At 30.2% G+C, this 22,743-nt stretch overlaps 2 protein-coding genes across 2 annotated transcripts; one reads left to right on the forward strand and one right to left on the reverse strand.

Annotated features, from left to right (window-relative positions):
* The first annotated feature begins 87 nt into the window (after positions 1-87).
* LOC131854955 (uncharacterized) lies at positions 88-11,782 on the forward strand. Its single transcript, XM_059206142.1, has 7 exons — positions 88-456; positions 537-634; positions 1,090-1,230; positions 2,422-2,599; positions 4,048-4,183; positions 9,393-9,622; positions 10,817-11,782. Exons 1-7 carry the CDS (start codon positions 372-374, stop codon positions 10,936-10,938), a joined length of 990 nt encoding a protein of 329 aa, XP_059062125.1. The 5' UTR covers positions 88-371; the 3' UTR covers positions 10,939-11,782.
* Positions 11,783-16,185: 4,403 nt separating this feature from the next.
* On the reverse strand, positions 16,186-21,617 carry LOC131854966 (methionine aminopeptidase 2). The gene is made up of 8 exons (XM_059206155.1): positions 21,400-21,617; positions 20,411-20,611; positions 20,108-20,268; positions 18,555-18,729; positions 17,557-17,765; positions 17,274-17,364; positions 17,029-17,203; positions 16,186-16,947 (listed from the first exon to the last, which is right to left on the reverse strand). The coding sequence occupies exons 1-8, from the start codon at positions 21,542-21,544 to the stop codon at positions 16,695-16,697; spliced, it is 1,410 nt and encodes a 469-aa protein (XP_059062138.1). The 5' UTR covers positions 21,545-21,617; the 3' UTR covers positions 16,186-16,694.
* Positions 21,618-22,743: the final 1,126 nt, after the last annotated feature.

Genomic DNA, 22,743 nt, shown 5'->3' on the forward strand with positions numbered 1-22,743 from the left:
AATCAATCAAATAAGTCGAATATTTGTACGATAGTAATCGAATTTTCTATTATCGAATACATTTACACATCCTTACCTGAGTGAGAAACTGCTTGCGGCATAGGTGTTATCAGTTTTCATTCTATTATTAAACAAACAATTACTATTTTTATAAAGGAATCTTAAACCTTTATCATTATTTTACATATTGTTCAATTTGTGCATTGTTATTTAATTTAAAGTTAAATAATTTCGCTACGCGTTGACTTCAGTGTATTCAAAATTAAAATGTTAGAGTAACAAATAAAAAGCAAAGGTAGCTTGCTAAAAGGCGTCTATATTTTGCTAGACACTTATTATTTTATAATACACCTACATATGTGGAACAAAATATGAAAGATATGAATTCGTCTATACAAAACACCGCTTCTGACTTAATAAAATTAGCAAGAAAATTCAACTGTTTCTATTTAGGAGGTATGTTGAGTAAAAGAATATATGTTTCGGAAAATAGTAATAAAGTTAATATAGTATTTATAAAAGTGTTTATGTTGTAGGTTTGCATCGAGGAACATGTAAACCATTTCTAGTGGCTGGTCACCAAGTGGGTCTAATTAGACCAAACGTGATGAAATATCTACAGAGATTTCCTGAGGTAAATAATTAAATATGATAATAATTAAGATCTAATTAACATTATGCTTTGTTTTACATAATAATGTAAACAAGCCTTTATCTAGATAAAGTTCAAAGTGCTACTTAAAAAACAACAAATAGGTATAAATAAAGAAGTAATTATTTTGTCTACACTGTCCATATTTAACTTTAGATCTATATTAATTTGTTTTAGTTAAATATCTCAGTTATTATATGTCTTGTATTGTCTATATTACTGTAGATATCTAAATATTTAAATGTGGGGGGATTGTTATAATGTGCACTAATGACCCCATTGAACGCCTGATCTTGTCAGGTTGACCTCCATGTGCTTCTCGATTTTCTTCTACTGTAACTTACCTCATGCCTATCTTATCATCTTTAACTGAAATTGGTTATCAATTTAAAAAATATGTGTATTTATTGATAACCATAATGATGAATGAATTTCAGGTATTTAATATAACTGATAAACATGTGGAATTGAATCCAGCCTTCCGAGACTATAAACAAAGGACAATGAGAGTTGCAGAGGTATTGCAAAATTTAAGAGTGGAAAATGAAATTTGTGCCCTCAAAGGTTGGCGTGATGAGGTTTGTAGATTAATAAATTTAATGTATTTTATATCAGAAGTTCATATGATACATATGTCTTAATGAAAGTGCTTTTAAAACAGAATATTAATAATAATAATAATCTAAAGCTTGTGTTATGAGTACTAGACAACTGATACAGATACATAGATATTTATTTTATGTGAATACATACATATCATACATAGAAAACACCCAGACTAATACAAACAATCATACTCATATATTGACTGTAATGTTACATTAAATATTACATCTTTGCACTATATGTTTTTAAAACATTTGTTTTTATATAACAATTTCCTCTTTTGTTGAGTAAAGTATTAGTTATAGATTATTATTTTATTTGTGGAAAGATGTTTCATCTATACATCTATACATATAAATAAAATTAGAGTGTCTGTTTGTAATATAAATATGGTACAAAAACCAATAGTTTTTTTTACAATTTTTGTTGGGACTTGATGGGACTTGACGGGACTGTTTGACGGGATTTTCATTGGCAGGTAGCTGATGTAAAAAGGAGAAACTTAGGCTACTTTTATTGTAGAAAATAAAGTTAAATTCCACGCACACGAAGTTGCGTGTAGAGGTAGTTGGATAATATATTTAAATCAAAGTATCCAAAAGAAACTATATTTTAAAACTATATATACATTGAGCTTTTCTATTTGAATACTAATATCTACTGAAATATTACATCATAAAATCCAGTACATATTAGGGCCCCTGCCTCTCCAAACTCTTTGTTAATATATATCATTGTCACTCTTTGTCGACCCTCCACTTCTCTTGGAATGGATGCATGGATGGTTTGTCTCTATCAGCATTGTGTTTAGAAATTTAGGCCTGTTCCAGAATAAGCACTTATATTTTCAAATATTTTTTGGTTAACAGGAATGCCGTGGTTTGATGGCACTCGCGCATGATAAGTCTCGGGATGTTAAATGATAACCGTCTCTTATATACATGAACAGTACTATGGTCATCATGTTGTCATGTGATACCAATGAGGCGTTGCCACTTACAATGCCAGATTGTTACGTATTTTTTCAATTAGATGTATTTAAAATATGAAAATATAAAAATGTAGAAGCGCATATATGTATAGTGTATAGTACTTATGGAAAATAATTTATTTATTAAATAAATAATGGTATTAAATTAAAATCTTTTTTACCTATACTGCAGTGTTTCGAAGTAAGTACGCCATTCTATCACGAAAGCTTATTGGAAATGGACCGGAGTGCTATTTGTTTATTTGGAATTAGAAATTATGGCGTTAGTGTTACTGGCTATCTATATCATCCTACCAAAGGTTTATGCATTTGGTTGCAACAACGAAGCTTCACAAAACAAACTTGGCCTGGTGAGTATACTCATATATTCTATTTAGTGTAATTCTTTTATTTTTGGCAGTAATTGGAATAATGGATGATCAAATATGAGATGATGTCTTACTTTCCCCGTTTATACATAATTTATCATTGTAGATCCGCTCCTATTACCGGAGTCAATTTATCCATTTTTTAATTTTCCTAAGTCTCATCTATAGTTATAACAAAATTAATCAAAATTGGTTCTATGGTATAATCGTGAAGACGTAACACAGATACACAGTTAAATAACTCGTTCTATATGGTGTAATGTGTATTGATTGATTGAAACTAAGCATTTTTGATGATGATTCCACTAATATATATAATAAACGCTATAGTTTGTAAGGATAGTATTTTAGTATCTCGCACTCGGTTTGTCGTCGTCATAGTTATTATATTTGTCAAAATGATATAGTGTGAAAGACAAAGTTTTATCAATCTTAGACACCTTTTATCTGCTTTAGATACCAGAAGCGTTAAAAGTAATTATTTTGATAAGGATCAATATGTTACGACCAAATGTGCATTAGAAATAATGTATAAATTTTTATTGTATTTATGATTCACGATTTTGGCGATAATGGCTTACACATAAAAGATAGATAGATGTTGTCGCGTATCTATTCGTAGATCTATTTAACAGATACATTTTCGCCATACATCATATTTCTGTGTTACGGTTTTTGTAGCCTGAATGCCGCGCAGATGAAAGTTTTTTTTTCCAACTCACTTCACATTTCATAATTACATTTCGCCCAAATTATATAGTATCTTTCTAAATTCTAGTCTATGTCCCTTCTCACTTCCGAGACTACCTCTGTACTAAATTTCATTTAAATCGGTTCAATACATAGTTGTAGTGAAATAGTAATAGACCGACAAATAGACAGAGTTACTATCGCATTTATAATATTAGTAGGGATATCACTACATAGTATAAAACAAAGTTGCTGTCGTTGTCTGTCCGCGTATGTATGCTTGAAGCTTTAATACTACCCAACGGATTTGAAACGGTTTTTTTAATAGATAGAGTGATTCAGGAGGAAGGTTTATATATATAATACAAGCATAAAATTGTTAGAGAAACACTGATAAATTTAGGGGTTTCTAATGTCAGGTCGTAAATAAACATATTTTTTGCGTTTACATTGCAAACGCTGGCCGAACCCTAAGAGATAGATCAAAATAATATAACGAACGTAAATTTACTTTCATCATCATTACCTATATTAATTACAAGATCTGTTTCCATTGAAGGGAATTGAAGGGAAACAGTTCTTACAAAGCTAGCTGCAGCTGCTTGGCGGCTGAAATAAGTAAAATAAGAGTTCCACCCACATTGACGCAATTGAAAATTCTTATTATTCTCTGTGATGATTTAGTATCAGTATACATACATTATACATATATATATATGTATCTATTTTTACTGTAATAGGCAAATGGGATTGTTTTGTGAGTGGAGGACTTGCTGTAGGCTATGGAATACTGGAAACCACAATCAAAGAAGCTGCAGAGGAAGCGTCTGTAGAAGGAGAATTAGTAAAAAAATTGGTTCCAGCTGGATGTGTTAGGTAAGAAACTATGACACGTTATGTTATAAAGAGATGGATTATGATTTAGATTTATTTAATTAGAGCCTTTTTTAGTAGATGATAATGAAATGTTGCATACGCCTGTACGACCCGTCTTTGCTCGCGTGGTATCAATATAAGATGATAGCCTAAAATCAGATAACAGCTCATTGTGGGAAATTCATAGGGGATTAATCACTAGTCTTTGTAGAGGGGAACGTGTAAACGCGCGATCTGACTATCAATGATAGCCATAACGGCAATAGTCTCCATTATTAATAATCCGGTACATTAATGTTATAACCACGGATATTTATAACTAACCCTATCATAACATCCAATTGAATTGACCATTGTGTTACGAAATAGAAATGATTAATTGACGTGCATATTGTTAAAAATATCCCATGAATAAATTAGTTCAATGTCCTGTGAATTATTGCAAAAATATAACTTTGTTGAAAAATTAAACGTAGCTCACTACTATACAGATAACTATTTTAACAGTGTGTAAGCGACTGTACAATAGTTCTCTGTAGTTTATTATAATTTTAAAATTGGATAAATTTTAATTTATCCATTACAAAGAAAACAAATCAAATCTTTTCTATATGTAATTATATTAATTAGTAGCTATTTTATGATAACAATAATTGTGTTGGTTGATTCATTGCAGTACAGAAAAAAAACGAATGTGTTTACGACAGCGATAATAATTATGAGAACATGAATAAATAATAAACTAGCACACGATTCCAACCGTTATAAGTTATATAAATTGAATAGTTATTATCTTTATAGATAATATAATATTCCGCAATAAGGGCGTTAATATATCCAATATGTACTTGTTACAATATTACTTTTCAGTTGAAATGAAATTAATTTAATAAAATTGTACAAATATTAAAAAGATGGTATCATTACTAAAATACTAGTATTTCGATATTTTTTTTTATATAATTTTACCTGTTTTAGGTATTAGAAAGTATACATACAATTTTGTATAAAAATATCAAATCGTTACCTGAAACAGAAATTCTATGTTACTTATTTCCTAACCGCCTGAGTCATTCTCAACTCAACTTAATTTATATGTATAGTATCTGCGATTTTTTTTTTGGTATAGACATTAAATGTCGGGCTTATGTTGTTTCCGAATTTCAAGCATATCTTTAGTATTACCACAGATAATATAATATTACATACAGATACCCCATCCCATACAAGAAAATGGTTCCTTCCTAACTCGGGCTATTCTTCGGGCTATTTTATTTCGCCGCCGTAGGCGCTAGATGTCGCTATATCTGAAGCAGTTCGGATTACTAGTGGGTGATTAGTAATAAAGCATGAAAATAGATGGCAGAGAATTCGGTCTACATGACATCTGTTTTGCAAAGATACGTACATAATAGATATATAACTGTATCGAACTCCTGATTGGGTACAATCGAAAATTCAATGTAGGTATAATATTGTTCGCTGACAGTCTACAGACACGGCTAATGTACCTATGTATCTATGTACTATGTTACAGTTACTTTTTTACATGCCTACTTTTTTCTCCCGACGAAGATATGTCGTAACGCGTCTGCACTAAAATCGGGCTATCGGTTAAGGAGCAATAGCTCCTTAACGAATAGCCCGATTTTAATACGGTTTTTTTTATTTAAATTGTTATGTGATAGTGATAGATTTTAGCTATAATCAATTGATGTGCATATGGGTACCTCATATAATTTTCAGTATATAATTATTTCTCAATATGTAGTTAATTATGGTAAACTGGCAATTTGTAAAACTGAAAATAATACCTGCACACCATCAATCTGTTATATGTAGGTTCTTTCAGGGATACTACATCGGTGCTAATGACATGTAGGTACTTATTTTGATGTTATACCTATTTGTAGAACCTTCGATATCTACAAACTACGCCTTTACTGCTAGTTTTTTGGTATTTATGTAAGTTGTTATTCAGTTGAAATTAAGCTGCGAGATTACAGGATATTTGGACATAACATCTATGTTCTCCGGAATGATAACGTATGCGGGATATAGCGGGCACGACATAATGACGTAATGCTGTTTAATAATATATGTGTATGTATGTACGTCGGATAGCGTCGTGGTTGGATGGATCGTCAGCTTATTTACCATTTCAGTTCATAATAGTAGGTAGTAACTTTTGACAATATGGATGAAGGAGGGTAACGGTGATGACGATGAGATCAATAATGACTGTTGACGAGTGACGGTGGTATTTATTTATGACCACCATAAAATTCATCATTGGCAGTATTCTCAACATTATCATCATGATGATTGAGATCAAATTAATTAATTGATTAAAAAAGTAGCAAGTATTAGGTAGGTACTAAGTCCTTACATGACTTAAATACAAGGTTCTGGGATGCTGTGATATACTAGAGTCTCTAGATTTTGTTTCTTATTAGTATTCCACAAACAAAGTCTATAGACAGAGAAATATAGATTGACACAAAGTTTTTTGATGTAAATGGGAATTATTATACACATTGCATTAAAAAATATATATGATTACTATCTAATACAAAATCATTATGTAGTAAATAATTCCTGACATTTTAAATCGAATGAGGTGAAACTAACATTGCATGAACACAACACTTGAAGATCATAATTTTTATTTCAGGTAATAAAACACTTTTAAATAATTTATTAATCACAGAATAAACAATTGTTAATAATTTACAATAATATTTCTTTCACTGCTTGACTGTTATACCACTAAAACTTCAAACACTTCTGTTATTTTTATATTATATTCCAAATAAATCAATATCAAGACATAATATTTCATCAAAATCATTTCATAATTAATTCCTGGTACACAAAATATTCCTGGATTTGTTGATGAAGCAATATAATAATAATCATGAGCTTAAATCATAAACTTATTTGCAGTCGGTTACACATAATATAATTACTTGGAATTTCTTCTCATCACTAGTCCGTTGCTTTCTTACTTATTTAATTATATAATTAATTGCATTGTGATTAATAATTTACAGATTTTTCTTCTGCTTTTTTCTCTTATTTTTACTTGCATTATTATTTTATACAGTAAAATGTTCATATATATATATATATTTCTTATTCTTTTGAACTCCTGTTCTTTACAGTAAAAATGTTATTTTTCTTCATCTGAATGACTAGGAGATTTAGAATATCATCTCTTATTTGTTTAAACTTTGTTCAGTATTAAGTTGTTGATGTCAGGAAAATCTGAAAACAATATCATATACCATGTTACATTTTCATGAACTTACATGAATGAATTTACATGAAAGTAACTAAACTGTAACCTTATTAGCACAATAAACATATTATTCATACATCATATTCATTCAGTTCTAATAAAATATAAAAATAATACTACTGTTTAGTACTTTATTTTGATTAATAATTTTCAGTATTTTCTCAATCAATCAAAAATTATAAAATCAGTGTTAGTTTTTTGAAGTTACATTCATAACAATAATAAAAACATAATAATACCACATTAAAGCGGTCACCAAGTACCTATGTTTATTATATTTTAATATGAAAGATACACACGCATACATATGCAAGTTTTTAACAACTTATAGTTATACCTGGTATGAGATAATCCTCAAAGACACGATAGTTTACTAAATATTTGTAGTAGTCCTTAGACACATTTAAATTATTGAGTTTGACAAAAAAAATAAGAAGTTCAATGAACTCTGAACAGGAACAATTCAAAAGTTGAAGTACCTACTTAACTTAAATGATGAAAAAAGTGAAAAAATCCAATGCTAGTGAAAATGTGTTTTAAGCATTTGACTTAAAGTCCTATTCTTTTATTCCTATATTTTATATTTTTAACATTTCATTTATGTTGCCAGTACTCGTTGTCATTTCGATATAATAAAAAAATATGGACCAACCTACGATTTTAAATCGATATTTTTATTTGTGATGAAATCTAATAATATAAATTATGAATAACCTACCCTCGAATGGAGATATTAAAAAACTAATTATCATGAATAGTAGGTACTAGGATCAGTAATATATCATAGTATTATGAATGATTATCGTTTCAAAACCTTGTACAATTTAGTAAGGTTGAAAATATCCTTCTACAAAAATTCGAGTATTTGTAAAGTTTCTTATGAGTATTTTTAAAAATTCTAGGATCCTCATATTTAGCTATCAATGTCAGTAATTTAGATACCATATAACACTTGTTTATTGAGGTTTCATAAAGGTATAGCTGACCTTATATACTCTATACCACATTCAATTCTCATTCATTAAATTACAATAAGTAGGTATTTATTTTTTTTAATAGAAGAACTATGTCACTAATGTCATTAATTGCTATAATTACCAGGGTGACCGCGTGGAGGTTGATATAATAGAGTACACTTGTATCAGATCAATCTAATTAATATTTCCCTCTTCAAGTTTCGAAGTTATGAGCGAACAGATAAATATATAGTACTTGCATACCTGTCAAAATCTCTCTATTTTGCCGTCGTCGAGTAAAAATTATGCATTGCAATTCGTTCCAAATAAGAGTATAATACAAAATGATGAAATTTTACTGTTTGCAAAGACTAATTAAAAGCACCATCGAATAATGCGTTGTAATATCTTGTTATCGATTATTCGAAAAAATCGATAAATCTATGCATTTATTTTTAATATGGCAACACTTTCTAAATAAGTATTACTGGAATAATATGGTTTTCTTGTTTAGCTGTTTTATATTTATTTAAACTTTTTTTATGTTTAATTTATCATAATAATATAGTAAGTACTTATTATTTGAAAATATAAAATAAACATTTAAAATACGGTGATACAAATGAAAACAGCGCCATCTATGAAAGTATTTTGGAAACAATAAGCCCCAATTAGCAATGATTAAATTGTAAACAAATACAGGGCAACAACAAAATGAGTAAATATATGAAAATTACTTTTCAAAACGCATTATTTCATTTTAACATCTATATATGACTTTTTAAAAATAGATTAAACCTTTTTAAAAACATAGTTTTGGGTTTTAAACGATTACAAAACAATGTTGAATTCCATTCGATACCAATGACGCCATCTAAATCCGTTTTTCGAACTAAAAATGGCTACTATGCCATTGATCCCCACTGGTATTACCATTCCATTTTTTTTTCAGCTTTTATTTTGAAAGTGAAAGGGGATTATTTCCAAATACCGAATATGTGTACGACCTTGAATTGCCATTGGATTTTGCACCTCGCAATGCTGACGGGGAAGTGGAATGTTTTGAATTGCTAACTGCAGAAGAATGTATACAACGGGCACTGTCACCTCAATTTAAAACTACTAGCGCTCCAGTATTACTTGACTTCTTGATACGAAGGGGATACATAAATCCTGAGAATGGTAAGATTAACTATAATTAAAGCAAAATTTTATTTATCTTAAATTTAAATTTATTCTGTCTACACTCGGCACCCTTCCAATAGTTTACGTATCCACATAACATAGATTTAAGGTCAGTATAAAGTCAGTAAAGCAATACGACTCAGCGTTGGGTGTACGGCTGTACGCTTTACTAATGAGCCATGTATCGCACTATCAAAAAACTTGCTAATGTAGTACAATCATTCCACCTGTATAATCACTACCTAGATATACAACAGGAAATAAATAAATTAAGTAGCGACACCTTATCACATCCTATATAATGCTTGCTATAGTGGTGATGTGATAACTATCGCGTTACAGTACAAAGTTTAATTTCAATAAAATATGTAGAGGTTAAATAATTAAAATAAAAAACCAAGACATAGTCTAGAAAAAGTCGACTGTCGACCTTAGTCTCACTTATTACAGACGCCAAGTAGTTTGTTTTGAAAGCTGTTTTCAATGAAGGGTCACTTAGGATAGGACTTAGGATAATGCAGTGAAATTACAGGATAAGAAGCATGACATTTTAGTCTTCCAGAATGGCAACACACGAGTGAGTGGTGTCACGAGCGTTACATGATCATGTGTTGTAATGCTGCTCATGTATACTGTGTGACGGTTACCACTTACCATCCGGTGGGCCGTTTGCCCGTTTACAGCAGCAACGTCTAATTGTATAAATTTATAATCAGGAGTATCACTGTTTGAATTCTATTCTATTTGTTTGAGTTAAATTGAAAATATATGTATTTATAGTTGCTGAAACTAGGGAGCGTTGTGTGAAACGTCTAGGAATGGTATTCTTAAATTTAAATTCATAGATAATGCAATGATATAAGTATAAAGAAGTACAATGATTGTATTATTAGTAATCTAATAACAATTAATGTTAGTTTCATTGCAATTTGTTAACAAACAAAAAAATTATGACCTTTGTACTTCCTAATACGTAGTATGTCGCGAACATAGCTTGTTAAAAATAACTATACACAATATATATGCCAATGCACCAAACTGTTTGCCGACGTAATAATAGTATGTTAATTTCTCTTATAAGGAGACATCCGTGCCCAGGAGTGGCAGTTGCCGTGATGCAATGCTTTTATTTATGATTAAAATAATATATTTTAATCATAAATAAAAGTTGGTTGTTATTTTAATCCTCAGAGCCGAACTACCGCTACCTGGTGGAGTTGCTTCATGTTCCCCTGCAGTCCATCTATAATTGGCCATATACAGCAGTAGCGACATTAAATGGGGAAGCCGACGATATACGTACAGTGAATTAGTCCCTTCTGTTGTATGTTATTTAAAATATTATATACTCCATAAATACAACGAATTTTTGACAAAAAAAATGACAAAATAATCCAGTCGGTTTAGATTACTCATTACTATAAGCAATGAATTCAAAATATATATTTGTAATAGTACTAATTGTATGATTTCGAATTATTTATTAATATGGTCTTATTTCCAGCGTGATCACATAGGTAATGTAAGTTACCAAATCTAGTTTTTTCGAGGTCGTACTCACTGTCAACACTGACCAAAACCTAATATTTGAAAAGTTCATGATAGTTTTAGGTAGGTACGGTTAATTTCTGTGATACTTTACCAGTGTGGTATAAGACATTGTATAATATTATTTAATTGAAGAATGTCACGATGAATACTTAACTTCCTGAAGGAATCTTTATTGTATTTTTTAATTTTTAAATAGAATATATAATGGAATTATGTACTCATTTTATGTTAATTTCACACAAGCCTTCAGGATAATTGTGTACCAGTTCGTATTACAAATATGTTTATGTCTAAGTTCTACTTTCATACAGATTATGTAGTACCCTGTATTTTTATATTATGGCAATACTTAATGAAACTTATAAGGTTAACCCAAATTTAATATTGCTTCATTTGTTGGTAGCATCATATTTAGCGATTTAATGTATTTTACTTACATCCTAATATATACTTTGACACTTAAACTTCCCGTTTGGATAAAAATATTCAATATTATTAATATTAATGAATCACTCAATAAATTATTCATAAATCACATGTGTGTATATGGTATGTTGATATTTATAAATATACTGTAATCTGTTTTAGGTTAAATGCTTAAACTGTTGTTTATGGATCTTATAATTTAATACTAAAATAATTATACGTATGCACTCATTCAAAAGTGTGAGGGAAAGTGTCACCGTAATAGTCATAAATTCAGTAATGGTATTTCTGAAACTGAGCTGAACAATTTTATACGACGTATAATATTTTATATTTAGACACATATCTGATATAGTCTAATTATAACAATTATTCTGAACCTTCCATCTGTGCAAATGTCAAAATATAAAAAATTAATTTGGGAGAAGTTAAAATCCTCGCTTTATATAAAATGACCTCCTTTTGCATGTAGATTAACAATACATTGTTATATATATATATCCATACTTATCTCTATTATACGTCTCTTGTGCTGAGGGAGTGATGTTCATCATGGGTTGTACAATATGAGTCCTGAGATAAAATGTAAAAAGCACGTTACTAGTAAAGCATTATATATTCTATTACAAGTGTATTCCTAATCTTAAATAGCAATAACGATACTAAACACTGTAGGTTGACTTACGATGGGATCAAAATTAAATCGAAATAATTACTATATTTAAAAATACTCGAAACGTTTTGGGATGATTTATTATTTATTTGAAACACTTATGCTTAGTATCAATAAAAATCTGTTTGTTTATTCATTGAGACAAGTAATATTACATTGTTACATTGTTGTTGTCAGCAGATACACCCACAAAACAACATGTATACATTATATGTTGTTTTGTAGGTCCTGGAATAACTCAACTAGACTAATTTATACTAAATAGTTGATGAGGCTTGTTTATTACAAGTTTCCTAACTATTGAATACCTTCAAAATCAAATGTTTGTAAATGAAAATAGTGTTTATTTCGATTTAATCTTGATTCGGTTGTTAAACATTCATTTTCCTGTTTTAAAAACAAGGGAATAAGCACAAAATTTATTGCCACAATAAATGAATGGCAAATCAAGTCTAGTCATTCTATACAAATTTCAGTTTAAATTAATATATAATCAAACAACAGTGTTTAATTTCTATTATGTAATGTTTTTAAAGCATAATTATTATTGTCAATATCTTTATATAAGTATATATTTTAGACCGAAGTTCAAATAAATATTCATTAAAATGTTAGACTGTCGGGAGGCCTATTTCATGTTAAATAGTTATTTCTCTTTTTAAAATAAAAACAATGTATTAATCCAAGAATAGGTACTTAAAAATATTACACAATTTTCAAGTAAGTAGTTAGTATTAGTAGTCGTAATTGGTAGGGCATATAAATACAAGTTATATGAATTATGTAACGCTAGCTGCATAGTATTGTGTTATATTATTCCTAGCTTAAAGTTATTTGGCAACTGGAAAAACGTGTGGCTTATAAGATACCAAGTATAAACCAAACGACGACGACATACTGTGTTAACAGCAGGACGTGTTCCAATTTGGGATAAGAAATAATTTAAAATCCATGTTATAAACGTAGACATTTCTATTGCACAGAATTTAAAAACCTTTGCACTAAAAGCCATATTCATGCTTCAAAGTTTGTTAAATCGAAATCAAATATTTTTTACGCAAATATGTTAACAGAAATAATTTTTGAAAAATCATCTAATCATGAAATAGATGTCTCAGAAAAAAGAACAATGAACTAATTGAAACATTATAAGTCCTTATTTTTAATTGCATCTCAATATTTGATTTCATAATATTGCTATCCCATTATCATGTAATGGGAAATGTACATGTAAAAGTACTGTCTCCTGATAAAAATATGAAGATAAAGTCCATCAGTCAGTAAGGATAGTTACTCTATGCTGACTTCCACGAGGATTTGATTTTAATTGGGTCCGCACGGAGACTGACTATCATGGTACAAAGCTCGTAATAAATTTATTATTATTATGAGTCATCATGAAATGTATCCACATGTAGTATATAGTAATAAACATAATAATAATAATAATATAATAATAACCGTACCATATAACAATTAATTATCGTTGTAAGTAGTGTTCCGTTTTGTAGTTAGTTAATCTGGATATTTTTAAAGTTTTACATAACCTAACGCGAATATGTTTTTGTTTCCAACTCTACTTTGCATTATTCATTCTAAAATACAGATATATAATATACGATTAATTCCACAAAGCAAGCATGCCCCATAACATAGTTTGGTAACGTGTAGTTTAGTTTAAAAACAGTATGTTTGAAAGGATTACCTTGTTATGCTTTTGCATCGTTTGGTGTCTGCCAATTACACGTAAACTATTGAACATCGGGTGTTAATATAACAAAACTAATGATTTTTTCAGGTTGCTAAATAATAGGTTTAAGCCCAAGAATGTTGGCTGTTTTATACATTTTTATGAGCCCATGTTATTGGTAAGAATTTTTGTACCGATATTATTAGTGTAATAAACATGAATGTACTCGTTTATAATGTACTATTTGCGATAGAAATAATTATAGAGTATTTTACTGAAAATTAAAGGTTAAAGTTTAAAATCTAAAATTCTTTTCTTTTTCAATAATGATTACTATTATATTTTGTCATTTTATAAACAGTCATGCTCTATAGCCGCCAGAAATGTTATAGTACGGCTATAAACTTCTAGGCCACGAGTGGTTTTTTTCATTGCTCATCGGAAGGTTAACCATTATTACCGAAGTCTCCCGGGCGACCCGGGAGGATTGGGAACCCTAGATACTATAGTTAGCTGAAGGTATTTTATTACAGTAGTGACAATTTGGTCTTTGATAATAATAGATCTTATACACCATAGGTAATTAAATTATTAGACTTTATCACTTAATTATCAGATGATATACACAATCCATATTTGCGGTTTTCTTTATTTGACTACAATTATTCTATCTGAATCGAGTAAAAACTAAAATATTCATTCCTTATGATGAAAATAATTATACCAGATTATAGTTTAAATTTCAATTTTATTTTTAAAGCGTTAGTAATTGTTTTTATAAAATTATTGACATTAATTAAAGAAAAAAAACTAAATACAAGTTCGAGTTGAATTTATAATTGCTTAATATCAAAACAAGTGAATTAGGTACACATATACGATAATCTATTTTTTAATCTCGGAGACTAAATTGACAGATGTTAATGTCAAATTTACGAATAATGTTAACAGCTGTAGTGCGATACCGATTTGTGAAACACATTTTTTTATTTTAGGCGATTACTTTCGAACTTTTCTACATAGGTTCGGCAACATATTTTTAAATTTATGCATACACTAGTATACTAGTTATTGTCTTTTGTATTAAACATTCCAAAAGTAAATTTTTGTGGGAGTGGCCCCACACAGAAATGGTGTAAGGGACAGGTTGGCAAAAACTAAAACTGTGAATTCAATTATTCTGAAGTGAAAACCAGGGGTGATTCTTTCTGAACTTTTTTTTCCTTTTAAAATCATGTGAACTATGATATTATGTCATAATATAAAGAAATAATATTATTTTATTGCTAAATATTATAAAATACCAAAAAGCATCAATGTAATTCGTTTTAAAATCCTTCCCCTACACCGCGCCGATTACCTGTCTTCAATGACACGAAAGCGTACGAAAACGCCGTCGCTTGTAAAACTATTCTCACATTTATGTATACTTTTTCAGTTCAGTGGCTTTCATGATTTCTTAGATTGTATACATTCATCAGTATAGCTCATACCGGATAAAATACACATAATCATTATGAGTAGGGATTACTGATGAGTTATACTGTGTTAATGCTTGTTTGTTAACCCTTTCGATCACAAACAAAAGGTTTTACAAATCGAAATTTAGAAAAGGCGGAGGTTTAACAGACATTAATAAAATAAAAACCAACATTGACCTCCTTAATTTTATTTTGAAGTAGGTTAAAAAAGAATTTTTAAAATCGGTCAAAACCTACGTAATTAATTTCTAATCACCCCCTAACGCCGCGCCGCGCCGCTCGCCTAATCCTGCGGCTTCTTATGAGTTTATTTCGTTATATCAGTTACTTATATGCATTTCCATTATTTAAAAATGTTTGTTTGTTAATTTCAGCATATGTTTTAATTTAGTAGATTGTTATTTTTTGTTATGATTTTATGAGTATTTATGACACAAACACGCCTCTCGTGTTAGTACTGTAATTTATTTTATATTACGTTTCTATCCGTGAAAACCTATAAGTGGCCGTTCTCATTTAATTATGTTTATTACTATGTTTGTAAATAGCCTTGGTTTTCCGAAAATAAATAAATATCTGTTGTAAAACGCTCGCGATACCCCGCGTCGTAAACCATATTGCGCGCAATACATTGCGTGGCGTCGAAACTAAGAATAGTTAATTATATGACTGTAAAAATTGTTATCTGATTCAGCCGTTTTGGCCAACCTGTCCCTTACAGCCTGTATATAGTAATTTTTACGGTATTTTATTTTTCAAACTGTTAAATATTTTAAATAGGTATATCATATGACATCATGAAGAAGCAGTTGGTCTTTGGTTCTATGGAAATGTCAATTAAAAAAATAGATACAATGACCTTATATTTATTAATAATTTATTTTGTGTTAATGCGTTTCAAACACCGACGTATTAATATTAATTTCCGATAGTACGACTATTTAAGAATTGCAAAAAGCTGGCAAATTAGGTAACGTTATACTTGTCTCTGAGATAAAAAAACAGTTAAATACCATTTTAAATATATACAATGGTATGAATATACACAACTGCACAGTTGATAATGTTGAAAGTATATAATAAATTTTGTGATATTTCCCAATAAGTAAAAAATACCTATTATATTCGAAACAATTTATTTACACGTCTAAAAACTTGCAGGAGAGTATATTTTGACATTATTGAATATAAGTGTTCAACACAATTATAAAGAAATGTAGCAACGCTATCGACGTTGCTCATTGTACGCTAGTAGTCATCACCGCGAGATATCACCTCCTTACAAGTAGGTCTCAGAAGGATAGTGTGTTCGAACTGAGCTGTATAGCACCCTTTGATGTCGCACAAAGGTGGGTATGGGTCGACCACTCCTTTATCGCATAGATCTTTAAGTGCCATGGCATATCTTGAGGCGCCAGCGCGCTCTAACCATCGCTTGCAAAATGCGAGTGTACCGAAATTTTTGTTAATTAAATTTAATAACTGTTTAGATGATTGCAGTCTGTAAAAGAAAAAAAGTGATATAAATTCAGCCTTATATATCTCTATTAATCTTTGAATACATTATTTAATCTTCTATTACCTCAATGGAACAAACTGTTGGTCGAAATTTTTCATGTAATGTGAACAATCCATGTCATCATGAACTTGTCCGCGTCCTGTAGACCCAAATGTTTCAATAGCATAGAATTCATTTTCTTCCATGCGTGTTGTTTCGCCGCCTTTTACAATTGGTACCGTTTTGCCAGCATGAATTCCTATAAACATTAATAAAATTACTAACATGTTTTAGTGTAATAATATAAATATTAAAATAATATTACTTACTATAAGGCCCAATAGAATGCCCGTTCAGATTTCGGATAGGTTTCACTTGATAAATTTGGCCATCCAATTCAACTTCATGGGATTCCATTACCTACAATTATAGTGTTTCATATAAATATTATATTAGTATTGTGTCTATAAATATATCTTGCGTTTTATTCAATGAACATCATTGTCCAATAATACTTACAGTATGGACACCAAGGAGTTATGTGTAGCCTGGTTGATAAGCTGATATTAAGATATGAAATATATTTGGTACAGTTAATAGGCGAAGACTTACTTCTTGCACCGCAGCACCGACGTCACACAACCTCACATCGACACCAGATGCTTTGATGCCAGCTTCGGTAGCCTCTTGCACACCTTTAACGAGGGGGTCGTATCGGTTGTTGAAGTGCAGCGTGAATGCACAGTCTATAATACGGCCGTTGATGTGTGTGCCAAAATCTATCTTCACTACGTCATCATATTCAAGAACGGTTGTGTCACCTATGGTTTTGAAGTTAATGTCAGTAATAAAGGCAACGCGTAAAGTCTATTCACATAAATAAATTTAGAATTAATAGGAGTACTTTCATCAGAAAATTTTAATGTATCTTTATCGGAACATTAAAGTAATTTTAACAATAAAGATTTTTTTATGTAAACATTTTGTTGTCAGTCCAAACAAAGTATTTTTTTAGTTAATTGTAATCTATGGTGGTAAATACTTTTGGCCAAGAATGTATCCTTGGCCAAAAGTATTTATATATTATGAAATACAAAAGTATGTGTATATATTATGAAAACTGGTGGAGGTGAATACCTCCGAGATAAAATAATTGATAAAAGTTTACATTAATTTTTTATAGTAAATACCAATGCGAGGTGCATTGGTATTTACTTTAATTATTGTACATAAAAAAACTAGAAGGTATAGGAACATCATACAAATCCTAATTATATATTGAAAGGAGCCTGTTAGGTTCACAAACAAAGACCTCATTAACATAAGACACAATTATCCATAACTCTCCTGAATTTAAGCTGACAGATTTATAACTGGCATTAATCTAAAAATATACACAATTAATTAAGTTAATTAAGTGCAATAAATACCAATAAAGGGGACCATATCACTGGAATTTTATTTTTCCTCAAAAGGACTTATTAGGTTGTACACAAATGACATAAAATAGATGACGACTATTAAGTGAATCATTTATGGGAAAACTTATAGGAAAGCATTTTCCTATAAGTTTTATATAATATATCTATAGGTTCTTTCATTAAATGTACCTGTATTTGGAGTGTAGTGAGCAGCACAATGGTTACGACTGCACCCCGTAGGGAAAGCTAATCCAGCCTTGAGCCCATCTTCACCAATGAGGCGTCGTGCAGTTGACTCCAGTTCCTCACAAATTTGGATCATGGTCATGCCAGGTTTAATCCATTTACGAATATGGTCACGGGTCTTTAACAATAATTGTTATTATGGAAAAATGTATTTAAGATAAGTTCACATTTCAAGACTTTCCAGAGGTTCAGGCATGGTGAGCCAGGTCTTGGTTCTTCCTAGAATATGGTTGAACATAATGATTTACGGTTTAGGTCATATTTGTAAACTTAAGTTACTGTAACTGTAAACTAAAGTTTACTTAAATATAGAGATTGACATAAGGTACATATTAGGTTTATATAGACTGCTAGACTACTGATGTCATCTAAAAATATTTTTATTGACTATCTGTAGTCTTTCAGGTTAGTACACCACTATACGTCCAATGGTTGCAGGGTCCATTCCTTGCACAATTTCAAACATTAGTAGTCATGAGTATGATTCTTTGTATTAGTTGTTTTGTTTGTACAGTGGACCCCCGGTTATTCGACAAACGTTTTGCAGGGCAGTGTCGGAGCTCGATGCTCTGATACGTTTTCCCGGGGTCCACTGTGTTTTTTTGAATTATCGGAGTGCCTAAGTCCCGATTATTTTATAAAAGAGTAATCTTGTAATCCGACAAATTACAGATCCAGTGATAAGATTCTATGTTATATATGTATGTATGTATATGCACTTTGAAGTATAAATCATACTTCATTATATATGTCAACTACTAAAAGATTCGTTATGATTTATGCAGTCTAAAATATCACATTTTTCTTTAATTGTCAGTGTTTTGTGCTTTCCCGTCTGAGCTGATAGGTATACGTGTGAATAAACAGTAAACAATGAACACATGCTATACTGCAGCGCTATCTTCATCACATGTAAGTAGTCAAATTCAAACTAAGCAATCATAATCAAAACAATAGCCTAGCATTGAGTACAACATTGGTGATGCAATGTTGTACTCAACGCATAGTGAAGTTCAAACTTGTTCAATCATGTATTAGCTAAGATTGTAAAAAAACTATTCAATAATAAATAATGAACCATGTCGGATTACAAGGGGGGCCGGATTAGACAGAGGCCGGATTACCGCAGGTCCACTGTATATATTTAGGTATTTCTATATGTAGTCTAGCACAACACACCAGTTATGCTTAGGTTGGGACTTGGTAACATGATGCTGTGTTATTTTAATACATTAAGTTTAGATTTTCATTCCATAGTATCATGAAAAAATATACATTTATAATTTCTTTATTACAATGTGTTTTTTAATTAAGTTATCTGAATTTTAGTCTAGTATTTATGAAGCTAAAAGATGAGATAGAGGATATCTTCCCAAAGTTCTTGACTTATGAATCTCCTCATTTTTTTAAATCAAATCAAATGAGTTGTTGATTATACACGGAAAATAGCAATTATTATATTTGTATCAGTTTTACAAGTAATTATATATTGATACCTGTCTATGAGCTTCTGCTGCATGCCTAATTTCTTGATAGATGTCTTGTTGCATTCTATCCAAAGCTCTTTTTTCTTCACTTGTAAAACGATCTTTGGCAGTTTGTTCACTAATGCCTTCAGCTGGGCCATGCTCCATGATTTGGCCCTCTGGGAAATTACCTGAAGATATTTTGCACTTTAACATTTATTCCTATTTAATTACAATCTGATGACAAAACAAATTATTTGATATTTTGACCACATACTATATATAGGACAATAATACTAATAAGGTAATTCATGAAATTATGAGTATTTTTACCATCTGGATATAGTTCAGCAATAGGTATAGTAGGTGGATTAGTTTGTTCCTTGCTTGGTCCTTTTCCAGATTTATTTTTGTTCTTTTTTTTCTTCTTCTTTTTTTCATCATCTCCAGCAGTTTCCTCTACAGATAAAGACTGTACTTCTTGTAACACATTATTAACCTCAGGTTTATTTTCAGACCCGGCATCAGCATCAACTGAAATCATAACATATTAACTGAATATGTAGGTATTGCTAATAATATTGCTTTTTTGTTTGTGTATGAATTGCAGAATAAGTTAATTAAAAGAGTACTTCATCTGTGCAACGTGAAAATTGTCACACAATTCTGAAGTGGTATTATCATCATACCATATATTATATTATTTGCTCTTTACATCTACTTCACAGAGATATAAAAGGTATTATATATATGTTAATAACATAGGGAGCGCTGACATCTACAATAAAAAAGTTCTTGTATTAATGCATAATCATCATCATCATCTTAGCCCAAAAAACAAACACTCCTGAAGAAAGGCCTCCCCCAAAGATCTCCATGAGTATCAGTCATGCGCTGCTCACAATGCATAATGAATAGCAGTAATATAGAATTATTTGTCACAGTTTTACATGATGAAAAAAGTAGTTAGTATTAAGTGTACTGAAGGTACTGAAAAACAGATTATACAAAATCTCTAATTCAGTATTGTCATCATAAAACAACATAGTGATCAACAATTAGTGACCATCATCTTTAGGTGAGAAATCTTATAAGTCATGTTAGCCATTTCAGTGCCAAATTTATATTATCAGCTCATCTATGTATCTTGTTATAACATTTTTATATTGTGATAGAAATAGCTATTATTAAGTTTAGTATGCATACTTTTGTGGAATACAATATACAAAAGAAGTATATTAAGCATGAATTAGAAATTGCGGGAATGGAATTTCACTATACCGCGAAATGCTGGAAGGCGAAAGTTCTATTTTGAAACTAACCTGTCTTCTTCTTCTTTTTTTTCTTTTTCTTCTTCTTAGCAGGATCTTTTGTTCCATTCTCTTCCGCTGCCTCTAGATCGTCTTCCTCTTCACCATTTTCAACAATTTCCTCCTTATTTAATTCATCAGTTTTAACTGCAGCCATTTTACTTGAATTAGTAAAATAAAATTAAAACATGTGTCTTCAATTCCTTTACATCAATTGATCATTTCAATCTATGTCAGTCATGTATATTCCTCTAGGAATGACAGTAATAGACTGACTAACTTCTTTGACAGGTCAAGGCCTGAAACCTATATCGACTATAGAAACCACAGAATATCAATCTATACATCTATACATATAAATAAAATTGGAGTGTCTGTTTGTAATATTGACATAACCGTTTTTTACTACATGCATATGAATATAAAACGGTACATACACCAGAATAACATTTTTTAAAATTTTGGCTGTCTGTCTGTCTGTTCCGGCTAATCTCTGAAATGGCTGGACCTATTTTGACGGGACTTTTTTTGGCAGGTAGCTGATGTAATAAGGAGTAACTTAGGCCACTTTAATTTTAGAAAAAAATATTTATTTTAGAAAAATAAAGTTAAATTCCACGTGGACTAAGTCGCGGGAACAGATAGTATTAAATATAAACTAAACAGAACCTGATAGAACCTAACAACGGATTTACGGAGTCGGAGTTTCTTTAATCAATACAATATGTATCTAATAAAATAATCAATTATTAAATTAGAACGAAACATGTATTAAATTTACACTACCTAATGGTAGTGTAAATTTAATACATTAGTGAGGTCGATAAGTACACAGTTATTGCTTAATGATGAAATAGTAAATTTTGTCATTAATACATTTTTTTATGTACCTATCACAGAGGACTCTAAATTACATGGGACCCCATTTTTAAAAATTAGTTAGTAGATTAGCAAACGTAACGACGACTAGACTATAAGTTTATTATATTTTAGTTATTTTCATAGCATTATATTATAGAATAAAGCAGGTATAATCAGAAGCGTAGGGTGTCTTGGCGGGGCTTCGTTTAAAAAATTGTGTGGATGCCCATACGAAGGGTAAAGAATTCTTACAAATGAAAATTTGCATACAAATTAAGAGATAATTATGCTGAATAAATATTTATTCATCAGAATTATATGTCACTTTTTCCAAAATTTTATATTCAATACAAATGAAATATGAGTGTATATTTCCTTTGCATTGCCTTTTTTTCGGCAAACTGGTTTATTAAATCATTTATAGCTGATACAGAAAGAAAATAAATAGCTTTTTTTTACTTTTATCATTTGTTAAATAAAAGAAAAATTGGGAAG

Source organism: Achroia grisella, unplaced genomic scaffold (genome assembly GCF_030625045.1).
Source record: "Achroia grisella isolate CSIRO2021 unplaced genomic scaffold, CSIRO_AGI_Agris_v1 utg126, whole genome shotgun sequence".
NCBI lineage: Eukaryota > Metazoa > Arthropoda > Insecta > Lepidoptera > Pyralidae > Achroia > Achroia grisella.

Bases quoted from the DNA above. Each gene is read 5' to 3' on its own strand.
- LOC131854955 (XM_059206142.1), top strand. From the start codon at position 372: ATGAAAGATATGAATTCGTCTATACAAAACACCGCTTCTGACTTAATA. The intron at 635-1,089 runs GTAAATAATTAA...AATGAATTTCAG, and splicing joins ATCTACAGAGATTTCCTGAG to GTATTTAATATAACTGATAA. The intron at 9,623-10,816 runs GTAAGATTAACT...TTTAATCCTCAG, and splicing joins ATACATAAATCCTGAGAATG to AGCCGAACTACCGCTACCTG.
- LOC131854966 (XM_059206155.1), bottom strand. From the start codon at position 21,544: ATGGCTGCAGTTAAAACTGATGAATTAAATAAGGAGGAAATTGTTGAA. The intron at 18,730-20,107 runs GTATCAATATAT...TTATTGTTAAAG, and splicing joins CAGCAGAAGCTCATAGACAG to ACCCGTGACCATATTCGTAA. The intron at 17,204-17,273 runs GTAAGTAATATT...TAATGTTTATAG, and splicing joins GCATTCTATTGGGCCTTATA to GAATTCATGCTGGCAAAACG.